Source organism: Aulonocara stuartgranti (assembly GCF_965226115.1).
Source record: "Aulonocara stuartgranti genome assembly, chromosome: 15".
In the NCBI taxonomy this organism is placed as follows: domain Eukaryota; kingdom Metazoa; phylum Chordata; class Actinopteri; order Cichliformes; family Cichlidae; genus Aulonocara; species Aulonocara stuartgranti.
The window spans coordinates 20,565,280-20,590,022 of record NC_138951.1 but is presented as its reverse complement, the minus strand read 5'-3'; the positions used below and the strand labels follow the sequence as shown (position 1 = coordinate 20,590,022).

General features: G+C 37.8%; 1 protein-coding gene across 4 annotated transcripts in view; it reads right to left on the bottom strand.

Moving 5' to 3' along the window:
• ncoa1 (nuclear receptor coactivator 1) overlaps nucleotides 1–24,743 on the bottom strand; it is a gene marked incomplete at its 5' end in the record, with an annotated part of 98,754 nt that overhangs the window by 34,089 nt on the left and 39,922 nt on the right. For 3 of the 4 annotated variants that reach the window (XM_082504907.1, XM_082504906.1, XM_082504908.1), the window contains 4 exons: nucleotides 1,903–2,080; nucleotides 2,197–2,303; nucleotides 3,404–3,570; nucleotides 13,593–13,698. In XM_082504907.1, the coding sequence (XP_082361033.1) occupies nucleotides 1,903–2,080; nucleotides 2,197–2,303; nucleotides 3,404–3,570; nucleotides 13,593–13,681 (541 nt within the window). Of the gene's footprint in view, nucleotides 1–1,902; nucleotides 2,081–2,196; nucleotides 2,304–3,403; nucleotides 3,571–13,592; nucleotides 13,699–19,920; nucleotides 19,961–24,743 lie in introns of those variants that run through there. The other variant, XM_082504905.1, reaches the window with a different exon arrangement.

Genomic DNA, 24,743 nt, shown 5'->3' with positions numbered 1-24,743 from the left:
GGTCGATGAGAGAGAGTGGGAGAGAGGGAGAGGGGAAAGCGAGGAATTTATTTTCCAATTTACAGCCTATAACACACAGAGAGAGCACCAAATCACCCAAACATGATTCACACGGTGAAAGGAATGCTTAGTGGAATTTGTAATTAGTGGACACAAATGGAAAGATGTCAGCGGAACCGGTGAAACAGTATCAAGTTAAAACATTTGCCTAGTACTTTTTAACGTGTTTAATAATTATATACTACGTAACTGCTTAACTTAGTCTATACCAGCAGTCACCCGGTGAGAGAGGGAACACCAGTTCATCACAGCTCTAACCAAACACCTCTCACTCACTTTCACATTCAAAAACTCTCTTTTAACAGGAAGAAACCTCCAGCAGAACCAGACTTGGGGAGAGGCGGCGACTGATTGGGGGTTAGTGGATGAAGACACGGCAGAGATATTTCACACATTTCTGGGAAATTTTATAATCAGTTAACAGACAAATAAGCATTACTTTAGACTGTGAGGGGGGACACAAACTACAAAAACAAAACAAAATAAACAAACCAAAAAACCCACAAAATAAAATGGATAAAATTCGAAGCAAATGTAGCACTGAGGCTAAAACTGAGGATTTTCCTAGCATTGTAGAGGCGCTGGGTTTTCAGTTCCTCAGATGCTGGAAGTGCATGGAAACTGCAATAAAATTAACTATTAATGTGCTTTCTCCATGCACAAGGAATGCTCTATTTTTTTGCATACTGCATGCCGTTACTACGTAAGGTAAAAACTTGCCTTTCATAGTAACATATCTTCATGAGTTTAAAACCACAAACCAATGAAGCTGGAAGAGCACAAATCTTTTCACAGCTTTAAATAAACTGATTATTTGTTTGAATCCTGAACTAGTTGTTACATTTGATACACAGTGAGGTAGATAAGTTACAGAAAGGAAACAAGGTGCAGCCAATTCAGGGCCAGTGTTTGTGGGAGAGGATAACTGCTTTGAAGCAATTTTTGTAACTTTGCAAAGATTTAAAAAGCACAAAAGCATTTTGTTCTGCTGCCTAATCTGTTCTTCTCTCCTTCCATTTTACTGTTCTGGGTTCATTTAGTAAATAACAATAATTTTAAATACAATATCAAAATTTATATTAATTTACAAAGGGCTGCAAATCCTTGTTAAGCAACACAAAGAAGAAGCACTAAAGGATTTAAGAATAAGCTAAATGTTGACAACCAACCTAAGATGGTAAAAATCCATCTGCTAAGTGTCTCTGTGAGTTTATTTTTCTTTAAAATCTGTTTCTGAGTAGAAAAAAAGAAGTACTGGAGTGCCTGGTGCCGAATTACAAGACCAATGGAAAATACAACAATTCAACCTTGTTGCCTAGTGCACTCTGTTATCTTTTGTCCTTAAATCCCCCTCATCTGGCCCCTACGTTTCCATTCTAATCTCTTCAAGGTTGGAGCTAAACACACACACACAAAAGAAAAAAAATACACTGTCACAGAATAGAAAGTCTATGTTTCAATACTCTTCACCCACGCATGTGCCGCCTCTACACACTTTCCTCCCTTAACATAATTTGCAGCTTTGTGAGAAGCACTAAAACTCTGTTCATTTAAAATTTACACAGTTCATCCTCCTACCTCTCCTCACAGCTCTTTAAATTTGCCTTAGCTACAAAATCTTCTTTTAATAAAGCAACTTAATCATTTGGATTTGAGTGCCGTGTACAGATTCTTCTGCTTTTTTAACAGTGAGTTTTATTGCCTCCTTAATGGGTTTCATTGGCATGGAAATGGTGAAATTTAAAAATGCTGAAAAAGTGATTATTAAATATCCCTCAAAAACATTGCAGTCGCTGGCTGCAAACGCAGTCGCTGCATTTAAAATCGATTCTGCTCACTCACCGAGGCTTTTAGGCAGCAGATTACGAACAAACTCGTTGTGGTCTCCCACGTGGAGGATGCTGTAGACGCTGGAGGCCATGAGCTCCTCCTGGGTGTATCCAAGGTAACTCGTCACGTTCTCAGAAACAAAGACGATGCGCCCCTCCCGGTTGACAACGAAGAAAAACCCATCAAGCGCCTTAACGGGAAGAACAGAGAGAGGGAAAACTAAATCTGATTTCTGAACGTGTGTATTAGTTAGGAGTAAACAACATGTTAGGCACACAAACCAGGATTTCCTATGTATTGTTTTACCTCTAGCAGCATGGGCCCCAACGCCTCTTTCTCCACCAGTCCCTGGCTACTGGAGGAGATGTCGCACTTCTGCACCTCATCATCTGGAGAAAGGAGGGCTGCTTTTTCTGCCCGGGGGGAGAGAACAACAGAGACATTAAATATTTTGCAATACAGTTGTTGTTGTTTTTTTAAGTATAAAGCCTATTTTTAAAAACTAGTGCTGTCAGTGTTAATTTCGTTTAAATTATTAAGGCCATAACGTCATAATGAGTGATTGTTCTGCACGGCGTCAACATGTTAACATGTTGACGCCGTGCAGAACCACGCACGGGGCGATCCGCGGTAACTCGCTAACGGAGATTTGCCACGGTAATGCGGTCATTTTAACGAGATTAAATGACGAGATGACAGCACTATTAAAAACACGTACACAGCGTTTGCTATGCTATGAAAAAAGGGGTTTTAATGCCAACAGAGATATTTGGTGCCTACCAAAAAGCCCATTTTGAGCCTCAGCGATATTCATAGCACAATAAACACTGAGGTAAATATCACAGTTTTACCGTGTTATTCTAACAAGTGTAGCACATGTTCATGGATGGAATGAAAAAGGTTGTTTTGTACGGCTACAATTTATTATCATACAGTTACTGTTTTGAAATAAAGAGCACTCTACATGTGTGTGGCTGCACAGAGCAGACAGACTACTGGAAACCAAAGAAAAAAAAAATCATATTATTTGAAAAAAGTTAGCTTTAGACCACCAGAGTGGTTACATTTTCTAAACTCCTTTGACAAGCTTTCAAATCCCTGTTTGAGGGTAAAAGCTTGGTTTTACAGTTAAAGTTACAAAACCGGTTCAGGTCAGGGAGAAGGTGAAAGTTTATCAGATATTTTGTGATGGTTAAACTTAAGTCTTAGGAATGCACCGATGTCAATGAGTGGCCTCACAAAGACAGCCAAGGCTTTCCTCCCCACATCTGTCGAGATAGGATAAGAATGTATGCTTTAACTGAAAACTTGAGGTGACAAATCTTACAGATGTGGAGGTTTATTTTTTGCATACCCTGGTTTACTCCTGCAAACCTTGTTTAAACATTTACATAAAATGTTTTATGATTTTTTGGTTTACATTATAGTTACACAGAAAATTATAAAGAAAATTAAAGAGCATAATATTTGACAGAAATTGTGGAGACACTGTACAGAAAACGTTTTTCCTCACCCTGCTCACGCCGTTTGATCTGCTGGATTTGGTCCACAGTGCTCTTGAGGATGTGGCACTTTTCGGGCTTAACGCTGAGACTGGCAATGTCGCCCATGTTGGATGACAACAGCTCCGCCAGCTCCTCGATGTAGCGGCACTCCAGCTCCCGTCTCCGCTTCTCCGCACTGCAGAAACAGACCCGACAAAGACTCAAAGCGAAGTTCACATTAAAACAGCTGTTTTTAAATCAGTACTACTTTTCTGGGAGATTTTTTTGGTACTTATCTGGTTTTAAAAACATCAGAAAACTGATTCTCTAGCACTAATGAAACTATATTTGTTTTGATTTTGACATTTTTAACCATGAAAGCCGTGACATTTACTTTAAAGTGAGAAAGAAAAGCAGCAAAACCTGACATGTTAAAAATTAATCAATTCACTGTTTCTGCTCGGCAAAAGTTACATTTAAATTACACTGTACTTGAAATACATTGTCCTAAACTAATCAATATGGCCAAGTATATAAGGAAAACTTTAGAACACTTTAGTAATAAGGCATTACTATATCACCATGTTTAGTAATGTAATCAATAAGGATGAACTTTGTGTCAGCCATAGTATTACTAGCCTAACTTTCTGTTGATGTCAGTGGTCAACATTTACCTCGTTGTGAATATAAAAGTTTAAAGATGTCATGAAGAGCTTTAAAAAACTTTAAGAAGATGTGATTATTGTTGTTGTTGTTGTTATTATTATCATCATCATCATCATCATCTCTTTTTAAAATGCAGACTTTTTTTTAAATGTGTACATGGCAGCAAAAAGTATTGGCAATTTTTTTTTTTAAAGATTATGACAAGAGAAGAAAAAAAAAATCAATTACTGATGGATTAATGGATACATATGAGAACACACAGGTTCTTTAAACAAAATCACCCATGATGTACAAGCAACTATCAGCACCCCTCCAGGAGCAGAAGCAGAAGAGAAAACTATAATTGTCCCTGTAGGCTAAATATGCAGTTATTACACAATAATGAGTGACTCGAACCGTTGGTTGTGACTGACAGCAATAGAGACAAAGAAACAAACAGAAAGCTGGTTGGACCCAACACAATGTGCTCAGACACATTACACAGGAGATCCAGCAGAGTAACGTCAATTGCAATGAAAGAGAAACACATGATCTTTAACGGAGCACAAATTAGACTGTTGGAAGGCTGGTGATATATTTAAAGCACAAATCACATTTTATTGATAGCAGCATTATTGAATAAATAAAGTAGACTAAGTTTTGTTTATTTTTTGTTTGTGATAAAGTTGTATGAAAGAGTTAGGATAGAAAGTGTTACACAAGTTATTTGAATGTTGCTATTTAAACTATTTTGTACATTTTGTAAAGCATCTCGTACCTCTGCTTTATTGCTGTTGATGCCAAAGAAACATACATCAATACATACATCTACATTCAATGCTGGCATTTACAACTTTTAAGGTGATTTTAGACCTTGTGATTATTATATTTTTAATGTTTTTCCTCCCTCAGTTAAAAAAAATGCTGTTGCTATTTAAGCCCTTGTAAATACGACTTTTGACATTTTTGTAATTTTCAATTAATGCAGATTAAAATAAAATTAGCTTAAATCGAATCTGAATCATGCTTTCAGCTCTGACCTTTGGTTTCAGTGTTAATATATTTGTAATGCATTTTACCATGGTGTTGCTTTTTTGCAATCAAATTGATTTATTTATACTTTTTAACACTGCTTACTTATAAAAAAAAAGATTGTTTTTTTAAAAACAAAACAAAAAAAACAAAACAACAGCCAGTTAAATTTAAGTAAATGGTTATAGATTAAACTGTGAAAATAAATTCATGATCCTCTTTTTTCCTGCATTGGCTTTTTATCCACCTGTGGCATTTTTCTATAATATTGAAATTGGACAAAAATCAAAAGAAAATAAATAAATTAAGATTCTTCTCTTTTAACCTTTTGCGCAGCCTGGTGTTTAAATTTATTCTTGAGTTCCAGTGATTTAATTTCTAACGGACGAGAAACAGCAAGGTATGTGGCAGCAAGAAGAGCGTATATGTGACCGTGCGTATGTGAAACGACAACAGCAAAAGTAGGTCAGTGCATTGGCCAGCCAGAAAACACAGGCGTGGTGACCGAGGGAAGGGTGAGGAGGGGGAGGACGCTGCTGTGTGAAATGAGCGGGTAAGTGGATGAGTGTAGCTGCTGGAGAAATGCTAGCTGGGCTGTTACATCACCTATCGGCCTTATAGATTTACACATACAGTACATGGAGAACTTTCACTCCTACACGCCCCACTTAAACTTATACTGACCTAAAGTCAAATCTATACTTTAAACTTTATCTCAGGTTTCTAATTACTTCTATTTAATTAGGACTTTTTGTTCAAATTTACTTTGTTTGGAGTAGCAAAAATGTTTGGTATATAACTTGGTATCTTGATATACAAATATACATGTATATTGTTTTTTACATTTATATCTTTATAGTGATTTGTTTTTCCTTCGGGAGTATATAGACATAAATCACTTTAATATCACTAACAAATAAATAATAACTGTGATAAATAAATTAAAACAACAAAATATTTGGCACAGGGAAGTCAGCACTTGACAGGCTGTCTGTGGGATGTTATTTCACTTTTTGTTGCCGATGTTTAATCACTGACATCGCAATCACACTAGAGACCGGTTGGTGATCCCCTGGCAACCTCCAGTTGTTAGTGACAAATGTGAGTTCCTTAACCACTTGGATGTTACTAGGTGAAACTGGTCACAAACATAGCGCTGCACCGAAAACCTTCTTGTGCTCGCTTTGGTTGCTAGCAGATTGCTCCAGTTACTGGAGTTTGGTGGACCACACCAAGTTGTCTGCAATACGAATTTCACTGATTACCACGAATTAGAGATGGACCGATCCGATATTACGCATCGGTCCGACACTGACCTAAATTACTGGATCGGATATCGAAGAGAAATAAAAAATGTAATCCGATCCATTAAATATCATAAAATCATTTAACAAAACTTGCGACATGGCGTAACTCAGCTCATAACCTTAGCACGTCGGAGCAGCATGCGTCACGTGATAGAGCGGCTGTGGCGTGCGAGACCTGTCGGTGGTCTGGTTGAGCAGTTGGAGCCTCGCTACGAAACCGGCATTTCATCTCCGAGAAAGGTATCCCAGAGAAGTAAAGCAAGTGTGTAAGTTCATCTCTGAATGTTTGTAAAGCATTCCCACGTCAAGCTTAACAACCAATACATGCAGTGACTGCCTCTTCTTCTCTCCCCCTCCCTCTCCTGCTGCTACTTCAAGATGTCATGAAGAGCTTTAAAAAACTTTAAGAAGATGTGATTGTTGTTGTTGTTGTTGTTGTTGTTATTATTATTATTATTATTATTATTATTATCATCATCTCTTTTTAAAATGCAGACTTTTTTTTAAATGTGTACATGGCAGCAAAAAGTATTGGCAATTTTTTTTTTAAAGATTATGACAAGAGAAGAAAAAAAAATCAATTACTGATGGATTAATGGATACATATGAGAACACACAGGTTCTTTAAACAAAATCACCCATGATGTACAAGCAACTATCAGCACCCCTCCAGGAGCAGAAGCAGAAGAGAAAACTATAATTGTCCCTGTAGGCTAAATATGCAGTTATTACACAATAATGAGTGACTCGAACCGTTGGTTGTGACTGACAGCAATAGAGACAAAGAAACAAACAGAAAGCTGGTTGGACCCAACACAATGTGCTCAGACACATTACACAGGAGATCCAGCAGAGTAACGTCGATTGCAATGAAGGAGAAACACATGATCTTTAACGGAGCACAAATTAGACTGTTGGAAGGCTGGTGATATATTTAAAGCACAAATCACATTTTATTGATAGCAGCATTATTGAATAAATAAAGTAGACTAAGTTTTGTTTATTTTTTGTTTGTGATAAAGTTGTATGAAAGAGTTAGGATAGAAAGTGTTACACAAGTTATTTGAATGTTGCTATTTAAACTATTTTGTACATTTTGTAAAGCATCTCGTACCTCTGCTTTATTGCTGTTGATGCCAAAGAAACATACATCAATACATACATCTACATTCAATGCTGGCATTTACAACTTTTAAGGTGATTTTAGACCTTGTGATTATTATATTTTTAATGTTTTTCCTCCCTCAGTTAAAAAAAATGCTGTTGCTATTTAAGCCCTTGTAAATACGACATTTGACATTTTTGTAATTTTCAATTAATGCAGATTAAAATAAAATTAGCTTAAATCGAATCTGAATCATGCTTTCAGCTCTGACCTTTGGTTTCAGTGTTAATATATTTGTAATGCATTTTACCATGGTGTTGCTTTTTTGCAATCAAATTGATTTATTTATACTTTTTAACACTGCTTACTTATAAAAAAAAAGATTGTTTTTTTAAAAACAAAACAAAAAAAACAAAACAACAGCCAGTTAAATTTAAGTAAATGGTTATAGATTAAACTGTAAAAATAAATTCATGATCCTCTTTTTTCCTGCATTGGCTTTTTATCCACCTGTGGCATTTTTCTATAATATTGAAATTGGACAAAAATCAAAAGAAAATAAATAAATTAAGATTCTTCTCTTTTAACCTTTTGCGCAGCCTGGTGTTTAAATTTATTCTTGAGTTCCAGTGATTTAATTTCTAACGGACGAGAAACAGCAAGGTATGTGGCAGCAAGAAGAGCGTATATGTGACCGTGCGTATGTGAAACGACAACAGCAAAAGTAGGTCAGTGCATTGGCCAGCCAGAAAACACAGGCGTGGTGACCGAGGGAAGGGTGAGGAGGGGGAGGACGCTGCTGTGTGAAATGAGCGGGTAAGTGGATGAGTGTAGCTGCTGGAGAAATGCTAGCTGGGCTGTTACATCACCTATCGGCCTTATAGATTTACACATACAGTACATGGAGAACTTTCACTCCTACACGCCCCACTTAAACTTATACTGACCTAAAGTCAAATCTATACTTTAAACTTTATCTCAGGTTTCTAATTACTTCTATTTAATTAGGACTTTTTGTTCAAATTTACTTTGTTTGGAGTAGCAAAAATGTTTGGTATATAACTTGGTATCTTGGTATATACATATACAAATATACATGTATATTGTTTTTTACATTTATATCTTTATAGTGATTTGTTTTTCCTTCGGGAGTATATAGACATAAATCACTTTAATATCACTAACAAATAAATAATAACTGTGATAAATAAATTAAAACAACAAAATATTTGGCACAGGGAAGTCAGCACTTGACAGGCTGTCTGTGGGATGTTATTTCACTTTTTGTTGCCGATGTTTAATCACTGACACCACAATCACACTAGAGACCGGTTGGTGATCCCCTGGCAACCTCCAGTTGTTAGTGACAAATGTGGGTTCCTTAACCACTTGGATGTTACTAGGTGAAACTGGTCACAAACATAGCGCTGCACCGAAAACCTTCTTGTGCTCGCTTTGGTTGCTAGCAGATTGCTGCAGTTACTGGAGTTTGGTGGACCACACCAAGTTGTCTGCAATACGAATTTCACTGATTACCACGAATTAGAGATGGACCGATCCGATATTACGCATCGGTCCGACACTGACCTAAATTACTGGATCGGATATCGAAGAGAAATAAAAAATGTAATCCGATCCATTAAATATCATAAAATCATTTAACAAAACTTGCGACATGGCGTAACTCAGCTCATAACCTTAGCACGTCGGAGCAGCATGCGTCACGTGATAGAGCGGCTGTGGCGTGCGAGACCTGTCGGTGGTCTGGTTGAGCAGTTGGAGCCTCGCTACGAAACCGGCATTTCATCTCCGAGAAAGGTATCCCAGAGAAGTAAAGCAAGTGTGTAAGTTCATCTCTGAATGTTTGTAAAGCATTCCCACGTCAAGCTTAACAACCAATACATGCAGTGACTGCCTCTTCTTCTCTCCCCCTCACTCTCCTGCTGCTATTTCAATCATGAAACTGGTCAATGATCAGCTGATCGGCTTTTCTGTCACAACTCCCGTCTCTCTTGTTTGTTTATCGCCCACTTTGCACCAGAAATAGGAAACCAGCAGATAAACAACAGCAGCATGTTTAAGCTTGATAAGCTGTTGTTAGAATTTATTACTTTCTACACCAGGATCCTTTTCTATGTAGCTGACAGCTGGTAACTGTGCAGGGGTGGATCTAGCAAAGTTTTGCTAGGGGGGCCAGGTAGGGCATTAATAGGGAAAGGGGGGCACAAAGAAATACTTTTCTTTCTAATTGTCATGTCTAGCTTTTAATAAATAATTATCTGAATCTTACAACCAAAGTTTTCATCTGATGTAAAATGTATAGAAATCTATTATTGTATAAAGGAACTATTAACTCTAATATGTACCCTGGTAAGCTACAGCACTTTTTCCTTTGGTAACCATCTGTGCAGTCTGTAATTCTGTTGAAGAAAGATGTTGAATGTATTTAAATATGTAGAAAAATAATTGATTTCTGTGCATTTGTTTTACACGTGCATTAAATTAAAGTAGATTGCGCCGATTAAGCATTATCAGGCGGAGGGTGGGGGGTGGTTTCCTTTTGCTTTTGCTGGGAGTTTGCAACCCTATTAGTAAGGTTGTTTAATATTTCTGCTAAGTACTGTTTAGAATACCAGAATAGGTTGGATGGTGTAGGTTTAAGTAAATTAGATTGATCAGTATTGCTGAACTATGAAATATTTTGGGTGTAGTGTATTTTTTGCATACAGGAATAACAGAATAGCTTTAGTGTTTGTTTTTTTAAAACTTGAGTATGAACTCATACAAAATGCAGCAAGATATTTAAAAAACAAACAGTTTTGTTGATTATAAAATGAACTATATCGGATTCGTATCGGTATCGGCAGATATCCAAATTTATGATATCGTATTGGACATAAAAAAGTGGTATCGTGCCATCTCTACCACGAATCTCCAGTAACCACTTGGTTGGGGAATAGACATTCATCCCTAGCAAACTGCCTCCAAAAACTAAGCAACCTCAAAGTTAGTTCATGAAATCCTCATGCTTCATGCTCTTGAACACAAATTTCACCAAACTATTGGTATGTCCCGTAACATGATTTTCCATCACATGTACCAATTTGGTGTTAATTTCACAAAATTAATATGTTATACTTTTAAAAAGCAAGAAACCTCCAACCTCCACATTAAAAGTTAGAGAGACTGATTGTGAAGCAAATCGTTTTGTTGCTGACATCATATTTTCAGCCATGATTTATATTATTTTTAATATCTTACTAATTAAAAATACTTTACTTGGTTACAGTTACACATTAAAAATAGCTTTGCATTAGTAAAGGTTGGTCGGGTTATAATACAACAGTTAGTAATGTCTAAAAACTATTTCCTGACTATAGTCACGTATCCTCACTGATGAGTCTGGACAACATATGTGCTGCAGACACAAAAATACACTTTCTTTTAAAGCACACTACAAAAAAAACACATAACATTTTATGTCCACGAATATAAACAAAGCGAGGCAGAATAAAACACTATTTTGCCTTGAGTAAAACGTTATATTTCTCCCATCTGGAGTTGCCTAATCCCACAGTGACAGCCCAGCTGACCAAAAATGAGCAAAAACAAGTCATCAGTAAGCATGCTCGCCATGTACAACCAAGGCAATGATTGCGTTACCTTATGTGGATAATCTATGATTTTTATAAGAATTCGGCAATCTGAGAATTAAATATGTCCATTATATTTATTTTAGGGGTGGGACTCGATTAAAAAAATTAATCTAATTAATTAGAGGCTTTATAATTAATTAATCTTGATTAATTGCACAAGAATTTTTTTTTTTAATTTTAAAAGGTTTTAGTGGGGGACAGAACAAATAATAGACATGGACATGAATATTGCAAACTCAAGCTCTTTTGATTTATAGGGGGAAAAACTGCATTTAAATGCAAAACAGAGAAACAAAAATAATATCCCTGGCCAAATTGGGCAGACTTAGAAATTAAAGTGCTATTTTAAGTACTTTTAGTACCTTTTTAAAATGGTATTGTCTTTAAATAATAATAGAAATTTCAAAATAAAGTGCAGTTTTTCTTCTAAAAAAATTAGGCAGAAACATAAAAGGCTATTTGAACAGCTTCACCTTTAAAATCTGAATAATCTTAGCCAACATTATTTTGTACATTAGGCTAAAACGGTGTGATCATCAAACATTTTAGTGCAAAAATAAACCTATTGGACTCACAATAACTCCATTCTTACTTACAGTCCGTCTCTTTCAGCCAGTTACTTAGACAAACTAGCCTGTTCACATTTTCAGAGCTCAAGGCAGCTCTCTTTTTTGTTACTATGTGACCTGCAAGTCTGCAACAGTCTCTCACATGAGACAGAAGTGGCCGAACTAATCAAATACTTGCAGGCCAGGACAGACAGCTGTGGGTCGGCCCCTGCTCGACTGGACCACTACTGCAGCGGGCAGTCTGCCTCCCTGATGGTGGATTCTGCTCTGTAAAAACTCAGGGCCCTGTTACACAGGGTTTCCTCATCTAAATCTGTAGCACATTTTCTAAACCCCTATCTTCTACCACTGCTAGTGGTCTACAGTCCAGAGCAATCCATTTTGCGAGACAATCTGTAAGTTTGTCCGACGCTGACTTAGTAATTTTGGTCCTGAACCCAGTCATTTCATCAAGTTTGGATTGCCAAACTGGGACTGCTAGCACTAACAGCTCCTAGTTTCTGTGCTCGCTGCAACATGTTTTGCATTTAGATGGTACTGTAAGGTTGAAGTGCTGCGGTGGTATGCAAACTCCTTTTTGCACAGTTTGCACAAAACCACGCTTTTATCAAGACTTCTGCTAGGTAGTCTTTTAAAATGTAATTTAAATTAAATGAGTCCTAACTGTCGCTACCCGATCGGTACCCCGCATGCGCGAAAGGTGTCTACTTCCGGTCGTAGCATTTTACGATAGTTATGGGTCAGAGTATCTGTTAAGATGTTAAGAATAATAAGTATATCTTAAAATGTTTGCAATAATGAAGCATTTCAGTACAATGTAGACAAAAACGAAAAATAAAAAGATAGTTACGGATCAGGACTCCCCGATCCTTACTGCGCATGTGTAAAGTCGGACCGTACAAATCGGGTCTACCCGATCTGTACCGCGCATGTGCAGATGTTTTCTTCTTCTTCTGTTCGTTTAATGGCAGTTTACTCCCCAGTGTACGAGGATACCGCCACCTGCTGACCGAGCGAATGAACCCTATTATAAACTGAATTAGCGTGATTTCAAATGCGTGTTAAATTTGATTTAGCGATAGTCGAGTGTGTTTATGCTTGTCTGTGAGGAGAGGATTGTTGGAATAGTGATGATGACGTCCGCTATCACTGTCAATTGTCAGTAAACACTTAATCTGGCTGATGAATCTTCACGTGACACATTGCTAACTCAATATTATTAAGTCTGTAATTAGGCGCCATTCTTCTTATTTTACGGCGCTGTTGTTCAATCGGGGGACGCTCTCTGTGGAGGAACTTAGCATGAATTTGTTTGTATACGGATTATCCATTGTTTAAATGTCCCGGTAGTCGAAAAGGAGGCAGAGCTGTTGAGAAATGCTAGGAGCTAACTGGGCACTAACCGTGTCATTCAAATATATTGAATGTCGCAATGTTGGCAAAGAGAGGAAGTGATGTAAGATTTGCGCATGCGGGGTACCGATCGGGTTTCCGGTACGGATCGGGTACACACTTTCTTCTGATTCTTCCATTTTTGTAGCTGTGTGCATCAGTGTAATCGGTATGCCAGGAAGTCATGCATTGACAAAAGTTCCCCTTTGCTTGGAATTCAAAGTGCGATTAAATGCATTAATGTTTTTATAATGCATTATTTTTTTCAAATTTAATGGTTTAACACATTTTAATGCAAACATCATTTGTTTACATGTATTTTACAACATAATTTCACGAGCTTAGACGTTTATAAGCTTACTGATAAAAAAAGCTAGGTTGATATGGTTGATAATTGTTTTTATTACTCATCTTTTGGCTGATCATGAACCAATAAAGATTCACAGTATCTCCGGCTCTATCCGTGTAATGTTTGTCAGTGTTGTAAAAAAAAGGCATGCAGCCGGTCTTACCTTTGCCCTGATGTGTCGCATGGCGAGCCCTTCCTCTTGCGTAACTCTGGCGTGGCAGGGTCCAGAGGGCTTTCCCCTATTGCACTCATTTTCAGCTTTAACTGACCTGCGGGGGTGGGAAACACATGGTAAAAAGAAGTGTCAGGAACAAAATAAGAGCAGCCATTAATGTAAGTCCCACAGCTTCCCCACCCCTAGATCCATTCCTACAAACCAGTGCAGATAAAAGAGCACAGGAAAGCCACAGATTTTGTCAAGACTTTGGACAACTATTTCTTTAAATTCCTACTGTCAGGCAGAGCTAACCACACATGCACAAAATCCAAGGCCACACTGAATCTCCTCGGTCAGACAAGACCGACTCTGCTGTTTTGTTTTTCCTTGTAAAACAAATTCCCAATTAAAACAAAAGTCAATAACACTATCAAACACTACTGTAATAATCCAAATAATCATATGGCGCTATGATTGTGTGCATTTCTGTCAACACCATCATCAATCAACATGATCACCAATTTAACTACACAAGTTTACCCCTTTTACACAGGTGCATCTTCTTTAATATTTGTCCTGACCAGTCCTTTTTAAAAATCACCTTCACCTGCAGTTTTCTACCAACCTCTGAATATAGTTCAAGAAGAGTATTTTGTGCTGAGAACATTTTAATTCACTATTAATGCTGAGTGGCTAATATTAGGCTAACCTACATGTTTCAACTGATAAGCCATGTATGAGGTTGACAAATGAGTTACATGTCACTCTCATCCTTTAGTCTTCCAAATGATCCCGACACCCTGCCCTACATATGTAGTCTTGAATTATTATTTACAACAGTGTGGACCAACCAGTAAACAATAATGAGAGTCTATGACTGACTGAGAGTTGTTCCAGGTGACAAATTTAGCAACAATTATTCAGATTTGTGAGCAATCAAACTAATTTAAATACTGCTGAAATGTGTAGCACGTTGAGTCGTACATCTTCTTTGCATGTTAAAGTCCTTGAGCTGAAAGTGGCTGCAGATCAGCCACTTTCATCACTGGAGTTTTTACAGCCAATGTACAGCCACTCATTTCTCACAATACGTTCTGCAGTTTCAATAAGTTTCCCACTGGCACTATAAGCTCTCAGAAACAAGTTAACTAGTGTTGAATATCAATTAAATATTAAATATTTCATCATCTAGTGGACGTCCAAGCAACATCTGGCTTTTCCCATTCATAGTATCTCACAAGTACTACAAGAAATACACTGTAATATGCAAATGCAATTGATATGAGCATTTTTGTACAGAGATTGCTGACTGCTTACAAACAACGGAAATCTTTTCAATTTCTGTAGCCTGTATTTACAGGACAGTTCAGAGTAGACAGGAAAGCGGGAAGAGGATGTGTAGAGTGACCAGGTAAGCTACAGCGGCGCCTCGGGATTTCTAAAAGGAAGGTGAGACATAAACATGAATAAAAGCCTTTCAACTACTTGTGGGAAATTTCTTTTTCTTTAAAATTTACATTCATGCGTTGTGACTGAAAGAAAAATCTGTACACATACACACAACCTCTTTAGCCCACTGAAAAACAGGCTGCCATTGTCACAAGTATTGGGTGCCGCTGCAAGTCCATGCTGCTCACGGGATGCTAATCCTTCCTGACTAGCACTGTTTACATTTCACCTCAAATCACCCCGCTCTGCTTCCGCCTTCCTTGTAGTGCTAACCCACTGCACTTAAAAAACATCCATCCACAACAGTGAGAAATGAGATCACTGCAGCACATTAGCACCCAATAAAAACACAATGCAGCCCAGTTTCAGAGTCAGAGATTAGTATGTATTTAATATAAGAGCCTGAGCTGCAAGTATGATATATAATTTATTCTTGTTTATGTTACAAATGTGTTAATTCTGGCTATATTTTAAGGAAAAAACATTTATAACACACATCAGATGATATTAATGGCTCGACTGGAATCTTGGAATAAAAATAAGAGTTAAAAAATACATTTTTACGTAGCCAACATCTTTTTTTGCCTACCAAATATCAAAAAAAAAAAATGTTAATGCTTTAGTCAACCCTTAACTTGGTATATGTTCATAAAAGAGGCCAGAGGCTCTAATTTCATTTGTCAGATAAAATAGTAATAATATTTAGTTTGATATCAACGTGCCTCCAAAGGCACCAAATATTGACTAATTTTAAATGTATGTTTTTTTTAATTTATTTATCTTTTGTAACTTAACCTTGAAAATTAACGTTTGCACTTACAGACTGATGGACTGTTTCACCTGTAATGTTAAGTGTAAGAGAAAGAGGATCCATCTTTTCAGAGTGACCTTCCCATCATAACGCTCATCATTTATGATGGTTAACAAGCTCCGGTAAAGCCGGTACATTTCTGGGAACGCATCTACAAATTTACAGTTCACTGTCAGAAAGAGAACACCAGGTGCAGTGATTATGTCTGATAATGTACAAAAGCAAGCAACACCAAATGCATCTGCCGAACGCCCTGTACTCACTCGCTTTATAGATAGATTTAATTTATCAGTCTACAACAAGAGGACGCTTTATGCTTTCTGTTTTGTACCATGAAAACAACCACTTATACTTTTTCTCAGAATGATTCAAAAGGAATTTGTGAAGCCCATCGGCTAGGCACAACCAGATTTTTACATCTCAGGGCACATGGCCTGAGATGTAAAAATCTGCAGGCCTGAGTATATCGGTCAGTTATTTTTAACCAATTTTGTATGTATTTTTAGTTCATCTGTCAGAGAACAGCGTCATTTCAGTCCTAGTTTGAACGTTTAATTGCTGCTAACCAGCAAGCAAAAGAAATTGCAGTCACAAGTCTGTGCCAACTGGTTGGTTCAGCTCTTTATCTCATTCAGGTGCTCCACTGAGACTAAGGGCAGGTATTGCACTTATATACATTTAAGTCACTTACAATGTGTACACAGTTCCAGCAATCTAATAATGGCCAAACCAGTGGGCACCAGTGTGGAACGACAGGCCTGAAGCGTTGCAGAGATGGATGGGCATCCGACCAGGGCAACACTGCTTTATTCTCTTTGTTTGAGGCTACAAGCTGCCTTTGTTCCCTTAGTTTCAGACTAAAGCACCAGTAAGGTTAACGTTAATCCTCAAGATTAACCTGTTTGTAAGTATTTGGCTGGGCACAGCCTATGAAGGGGGCTTTTCAACCGACACAAACACGTCTAAAAACCTAACAGCGTAGCTTGACGTGAATGATGCCATGCACATGTCAAACCCTGGTTGAAAAGTGGTCCTGAACACAAAAGGAAGTGATACCAGAAGCATATTTGAGAATGCTTCAAATGTAAGAAGGCCACTGCAGTGTAAAGTCACTAAGCTTATTTTGTGCACCACCCCTGTACTCCCTCTTGCATACATTACTGTACTTGGAAAGAGGTGATGCTGGTGGGATATTAAGTTATAAGTAACTGGTAAAAAAAAACATTAAATGCTAATGTCTATCGTTCTCAAACTATGTGTCAAACAGTAACACATGAGTCGATTCTCCATTACAGTCTTGGTGTGCTTTTAGGGCTCGTTTCTGACTGCGTCTTCTCAGCCAAAAGAGCTGACGCGGTGAAGCAACAAGAGCATCTTCGATAGAGAGCTAATTATTTCAAGTGACTCACATGCCCCTTCAGTCCGATTCTGGGTTCTGCTGATCAACGGAAACAAAAGTAAGGGGTCTGAGTGTAACATTTACTGATAATAAAGCTTGAGGATCAAAATTTAGTAAGACCCCTAGCATTAGGAGACCCCTGTGAGAAAATAACAAAGGAGGAAGGGGCTGGGAAATGGTCTTCAAACAGAGGAAAAACGTGGGACACCAACATGGTACTGTAATAACTAAACAAGCTGAACAGGACATGTATCCTCAGATGAGGCCATGGCCATTTCAAATGTTCTGAGGTTCAGCAACCATTTTTAAAGGTTTAAAAAAATAAAATAAAATCCCCCTGTTGTGATGATGTAAGTGCTCTATCTAGGGAAAAATATCAATATCCAGTTTTTAGCAATTTACACCCAGTTAAGTGTGGATTTTCACACTTCACTCACCAACACACTTATATAAACAAACAAAAGAATCCATCGACTACCATCCATGCGAAATATTGCAAATATTCGTTACTAAGCATGACTACAAAGGATTTAAAACAAACGAAAGACATTCAGCACAAAGTTTTCATTCTTAGCACCCACATGGCTGTCTTTAAGCAAGGTTTCTGCAGCAGTTTGTCTGTGGACAACCAGTCAAGGCAGATAAAACCGCTTTGTTTGTGCTCGGGTAAATCTCACATCAGAGCGCTTTAGACAGTTGTCTATGTTCTGCGTATTTGCTGTATGAGGAGAGGATGTGACACTCAAGCAACACAGTGTAAGAATTGTTATTTTCTGCGAGGAAAAAAAAAGCTTTTACAGCAAAGATGGCAAACTTTTAAGCGTAAAAAAATAAATAAAATATGACTGTTTATATCTGCCTTAATAAGTGCCTGGAGACGTTTCAGGATCCTGGTGAAACTTGACCCTAAAAGACGAGAGGCTTCTTTGTCCCTGGCTGCCCGATTACCATCTCAAATGCAGACTGGAGCATCTACCAGTGATCTGAATGCAAGTGTAGACTGTATATAAAAGATGGATATGGTCACCCAGGCTTTGGAGTTCACATTGTGAAGTTTTAAGAGTGTTTTGGCCCTGGTTGCATAGGCTTTTTGGAGCCAGAAGTTACAGTACTTGGATGAAATGAGGGAGTTTTAAGCTATGAGCAAGTGCTGCACCCATAGATGTTACAACAGCTACACCCCAGCATAGGTACCTCCTAATTAGTGTTAAGAATTAGAATTTACTCCAAAAATCTCCAGCACAAGCACAGTGGGGCCATAAAATTCAATTACTACAATTAACAAATATGACCCCCAAGCAGACACCAATCAGCTACAGCTGCCTGTGCCAGAACAGTGCCAACTACCCACAAGTACTATTATAAAACAACTCATACTTTTGTATTAAGAAGGGCTAAGCTATTTACTGAGGCCAAAACTGTTTCTGTTTATTTTAAATGTTTATTTTTAATTTTCTGTAGCTTTATAATGCTGTAAAATGGCATAATTGAACATGGCTCATTTTTGGAACCAGACTCCAGTGGCCACTAGTGGAACTGCAGTTTTGGTCTTCATATGAGAGTTTTGGGGGAATCTTTAAATTGGAGCTACAAACAACATCCCGTACTACACTCCGACCCTCTAAGCCGCATGAGAGTCTGCATACTACAACAAATACTGTGAGAAGTGACACATGATATACTTCAAAACCACACTTTGACTAATACCTTAATCCATCCCTTTAAATAAAATTCAAAGTTCAAACAAAAACTCCACAATTATGATACTCGCTACCTGAACCACCTTCAGTCTCAGTTTCAAAACTGTCACAACACTCCGTGCTTCTACTGCATACACCATTATCCAATCACTGAAATGAAATGACAAAAAGTTAAGTGCACTTTTTCATATATTCTGATACGCTTAAGTGAAAAGTTAGGCACCCTAGTGCCAGCTGGTGTGAAAAAGTTAGTTTGGAGTCCAGCACCCAGCCCTACATTTACAGGCAGTCACACTATGAAAGCTACCACAGTTCAAGTTAGTGGTTAAATATGAATCCTCTCGCTAATGTGGCCCTACGATGAAACGGTCAGGTCCGTGATGAGAAGTTCAAGTGCTCTCCTTTAACCTCCCATTTTCTCCACTCCACATACATTTATACAATTATGGAATTTGTGCAGCAGGATTCACATATTGTTGTCTTCTCTCCTTTTTCTAAAAAAAACAAAAACAAAAAAAAAAACAACTAAACACAGCAGATTAAACAGAGGATTTATCTAAGCACTAAGCAGCACATTAAACAGTCTGCTATATTACTACCCTTAACTGTCCCTTTTGAATGAGTATAACTCACAGCGGATGACAGCTTTCACAGTTTGCACTTCTTATAGCATCCAAGCTGTGCTGCATGTGACTGAAACAATCATAATTAGTTACAGCTGCAGCGCGAGCATATCCTCAAACACACTTTCACACATATTAGCCTCAAAGTAAACAGAAAGTAGGGACCAAACAAAAAATAACATTAAAAAAAAAAGGGGAGAGAGGAAAACTCACACTCTAACCCACAAACCTGTAGACCAGGTCCTGCACCTTCTGACCTCACCTCCCTCTCCGTATGTGCTGTATGGTGAGAGCCTTCAGTCGCCAAAGAGAAAGAAGAAAAAGCAGCAGCAGCAATGCAACAGACTCAGACCTTTGAGAAACACAGTCCACTGCCTCCACGGGCTCCCCATTTCAGCCGTCTCAGTATCTTTAAGTTTGTCTCTTCTCCTTCAAAGATCCTTCAAAGCTTCCCTCTGCTTCCGCAGAGCTGCATGTACACACGTGCGCGCGCGAACACACATGCGCAGGCATGCATGTGCTCAGCAGCCGTAATGTATGGCTTGGAGAAGGGGGAGTAAGGAAGAGACCACCAGCTACAGAGTAGGGCTTGAAGAGTGTGGAAAACAAGGAGATAAGGAGGACCTAAATGACATTTAGCCTCAATACAGACCCATTATTTATCTTTCTAATGTAGACACAACCTTTCACCAGGTCCCATTTTATTATTTTGGCTCCTTCAAAGAACCTTTATCTTTTGGATAAAACAGCGACAAAAAAGAAAGAAAGAAAAAAGCACAGAAAAATTCCCTCAGATTCACATGTCAAGGTTTCCATCTTGAGCCTGATATTAATCGACCTGACCAGAGATTTGATCAGAATTAAATATGACTGGATCTTCAGTAATGCCATAAACAGATGTGAAAAGGTTATAGTAAAAGGCTAATAGCTTAATATCTTTAAATAATTATCTGTAAAATAAGCTCACGACACTGCTCATGCATGCAGCATGGCCACCCCTCTTTACTGCATCATGTTGGTACAACCCATGCTCAGTCACTGTTGCTGAGGCCCACCCTCTCAAATATAGGACATGACCAGAGAATGTATACAGCTTCAGCAAGGCATATAGAGCAGCCAGTGACTTATATGTTCTTTCATGTGTCAAGTGAAACACAGCAAATCAGGATGCAACGGTGCCGGTGAAAAATTGAGTGTGCAGGTTCACTACAGTCATGTAACCAGCAGGTTCAACTGAGCAGCTGCTTCTCTGAAAAGGCTTCAAGCTGAGGAGATTTTTTATTTCCCCATGTGGTTTCCACATGAGGGCAGGCTTAGGATTTGGTTTCTCACAATTCAATTAACAAACAAACAAACAAACAGATTCTCTCATTACTCTCATTACTTAATATTAGTTAAATAAAATAGAGTGGAGTCAAATATTGTGACAGAAGTAACTCAAGTTATTCTCAGTGGATTCGAAAAAAATAAACGTATTGAATACTCAAGGTGCTTTCCATGCTGCAGAGTTATATAGTAGGGAAAGTAATTGCAAAGCAAAATAAACTGGAGGTGCCATGCTCAAAAGCTTTTTGATCTGACCATGCAATCAAAAGAAGCACTGGCAAAAGATCAGATGATGGCTTATTTTAAGTAGATACATAAAGCAAAGGTGCCTTTGTTGTGCCACTGGAAAAAACAATATGAATTTCTCTGTTATTTCACTTCATTTAATTCACAGAAAAGAAACCTATGCAGGAAATTCCCTGGCTCAGTTTGTTTGTTTGTTAGCAAGATTACTGAAAAATGTATCTAAAGATTTGCATGAAATTATAGCAGAGGTGGGTGCTGGCACAAGTTAAATGTGATTAACATCTGAAGACAATCCTCAATCAGATCTGAATCCAGGAAGGATTTGCTACCATAGTGAGATTAGATGAAAAGGGGCAATGTTGTCTCATATCTTTGTAATTACACATAAAAATGAGTTAATAAAAAATTGGGAGGCATCGTCTTGATGTTCAAGTAAATAGCACAAACTACCCTGGCTTCCTACATTCTTCTGCATAATGGGAATTTAGTATTTTCCATTCCATATATTGTCTGCTTATAAATGAAATATGCAGTCTAGTCTAACATTTCCAAACCAGCCGTCGATTTACAAAAAAAGGAAAAAGAAATAGAAATGTCGTTTGACTTTTCAAACAAATGTTGTGACCTACAGTTTATGTAGAGCAATGATTGAATTGGCTTGATTTTAGAGTGCGCCGCAAGCTTGCTTTCCAAAACAAACTTTTACCCTGTCTGCATACAAATTTTCTACAAATTAAATCAGTCCCAAAGCATGGACCCCCATGCGAGGGGTACTTTGAAGTCCAGTTTGGAGCATGTAAGCAATGAAAAAGAATGTTTTCTATGGAAAAAGACACAAATATCCTCAGTTAAGTTGTTTTTTTTTTTTGTTTGTTTTTTTTACTAAATCTTTAAGTGAAATTTATAAGGAAAAATCAGTTCAGTGCATCTCCAATGTCATCAGTCATGGCACTGAGACAAAGATTTACTGACCTATCATTAGCCATTTTTTACTTACCAAAATTGCTATCAGCTTGTCAGATGGCTACTTGGCGGAAGGGATAATTTAAAAAAGGGGGGAACGACAGGTGCTGATATTGCTTAGTTGGTTGAGCAGCTGACCATTACACTGAAGGATGTTCAAACAGGTAAAGTACTGCTTGCTGCTCTGACCTGGGTATGATCAAGCTCCAGACCCGTTCCTGCATGTCATTCACCCTCATTCTTACTACTTTCCTGTCTACTCTCTGCACTGTCCTAGCCACAAAAAGGCCCAAAAATTGACACAGCATTAAAAGAACAATTGCATAAAATGCATCACAATTTCTATATTAACATATTTTCTCCATGTCTAGTCTTGGTTTGAAAATAGTTCCCAAATGAAAGTTCCGCCTCACATTTGTGAAGTCTATGGTGAACTCAGTGACTGCAAGGTGCTGCAAAATAAACCCAAATCCTCACCCTCCACCCTCTTTGACAGTTGGTATGAAGCGTTTGTCCTGATATTTGCTGTTTGGTTTTCTCAGAACATGGTGTTGTGCATTATGGCCAAACATCTCCACTTTAGTCTCATCTGTCCAAAGGAAACTGTTTTAAAAGTCTTGTGGTTTGCTCAGATCCCACTGTGCATACCTAAGCCATGCTGACAGGTTCTTTTTAGAAAGAACAGGCTTTTTCCCGGCAATCCTTCCAAACAATCCATTACCTGTTCAGTCTTTTCTTGACTCCTATGAAAGAAGTAAGAGTGTATTGAATTGGCATCCATGCGGCTGTAGGATCACAACCAATATGACCAAATTGGCTCACAATCAATTATTTTAAAATAGGGAATAAAAAGCAAAAACAGATGTATTTTATTTCTTTATTGGAACAGTCTGGTGGTATTCTTGCTTTGTAATAGACAGTCTGAGCTCTGTAAGTGCCAACATCATAAATGATATAAACATCAGTCTGTCTATAGCACAGTTTTTAGCACTATGCTGCCATCAGTTTTGATTGGCGAGAGACTGTCCCAATAGGTTCCTTAAATGAGCGGTTTTCTCTTCAAGTGAAAATGTGCACCCAATTCTCACTTGCTGAATATTGTTTCAGTAGCAGAGGGTTACATTTGGCACGCCATAAGAAAAAAGTCTTGCAAACTATGCAAAACAGCCATGTTCTTCAGCTACAGTTAGAGTAATCTATAGCAAAATACAAAATTTTGCTCTACAAGGGCCTGATATCCACTTACAAGGACATTATACTGCCACTGTTCTATCAAAATTTAAAACAAATGTCTTCATATGTGGATCACATTTTTCTCAGAAACAAAAATCAGGTAAAAAAAAATAAAAAATTCAAATCTGGTAATCTTTGTTTTTACATTCATCAGGTCCCAATCAGCCCAAATAGCAAGAAATTAAAAATGCATGCCATGAAAGAGTTCCAGAGTTAAAGCTAAAAGTCTGCACTTCAATTGCATGTGAGTTGTGTCATTTAATATCCATTGTGATAATCCGTTGTCGTAATCTCTTTCCAAATATATACGCACTTAACTGTATAAATTGCTTTTAAAACTGCTGGAAATGACTCATTTAAACACATATCTGGCTTACCTCAACATCATATCTATGTTAGAGTTTTGAATAAATGCAGTCAAAGTTATCTGTGCAAATCCAAGAAAGATAAAAGCAAGGCTGCAACAAATAATAATAAATCTGCCAACATTTTTTCTTTGTTGTTTCGCTTTTTAGTCCAAGATCTTCAAGGTCCGCCAATGCTGCGCTTCGGTGGAAACACCAAAACGCCCAAAAATGTAAGATCTATGACCTTAAAAAACTGCAACTTAAGAAATGTTAATGTAGACGACTGTGTTCCAAGTTAAACAGTTGGAATCACTGATGTATGTTTTTTGGTGGTTTATTTACTTCAAAAGATGATCAGGAAATTATCAACAAAATCATTTTTTCAAAAAACTTATCATTTACCCATGTTTAAACCTGTAAAAGTTAGTTTTCAAATGGTGAAACCAGAAATAACCAGAAAGAAATGCTAAAAACTCTGATGTACATTAGAAAAATTGACTGACTTCCAAAATTGTTGCACTTAGTTATTGTCAGCAAATAAGACATGTCAACCAGGGGTGGGTTTTTATAATCGATTCATCGATTAAAATCGATTCTGGCTTGGATAACGTAAAATCGATTCATTAAAATCCTGAATCGATTTTTTAATATAAATTTATTTTGTCCGAAATGCCAGAATCTCTGGTGACATCTCACAAAATTTCAAGAACCACCAAACAGTAAATGAGAGCAGGTACTGATTCTGACCCGCGGATCAGAATCAGTTAGATGTCGCCTTTCTCACAGTCGGGGCTGAAAGCCGACAGCTCGCTGATCCGGGTCCGCGCTTTGTGTTCACGCCCTTTATGAGCTGATTCTAAAGCTGTTAGTTTGATCTCTCTCCAAACAATATTGACCGAACCAGCAACTAAAGAAGATCCAAACGCTTCACATAAACATCGTCATGAATTCACTCTTTTACTGTTTTGCTTCCATTGCGATGCACAGCTCTCTCTCTCTCCCTCCCCCCCCCACCCTCTCTCTCTCTCGAACAGTTTCGCTTTCTTCATTATTCGCTTGC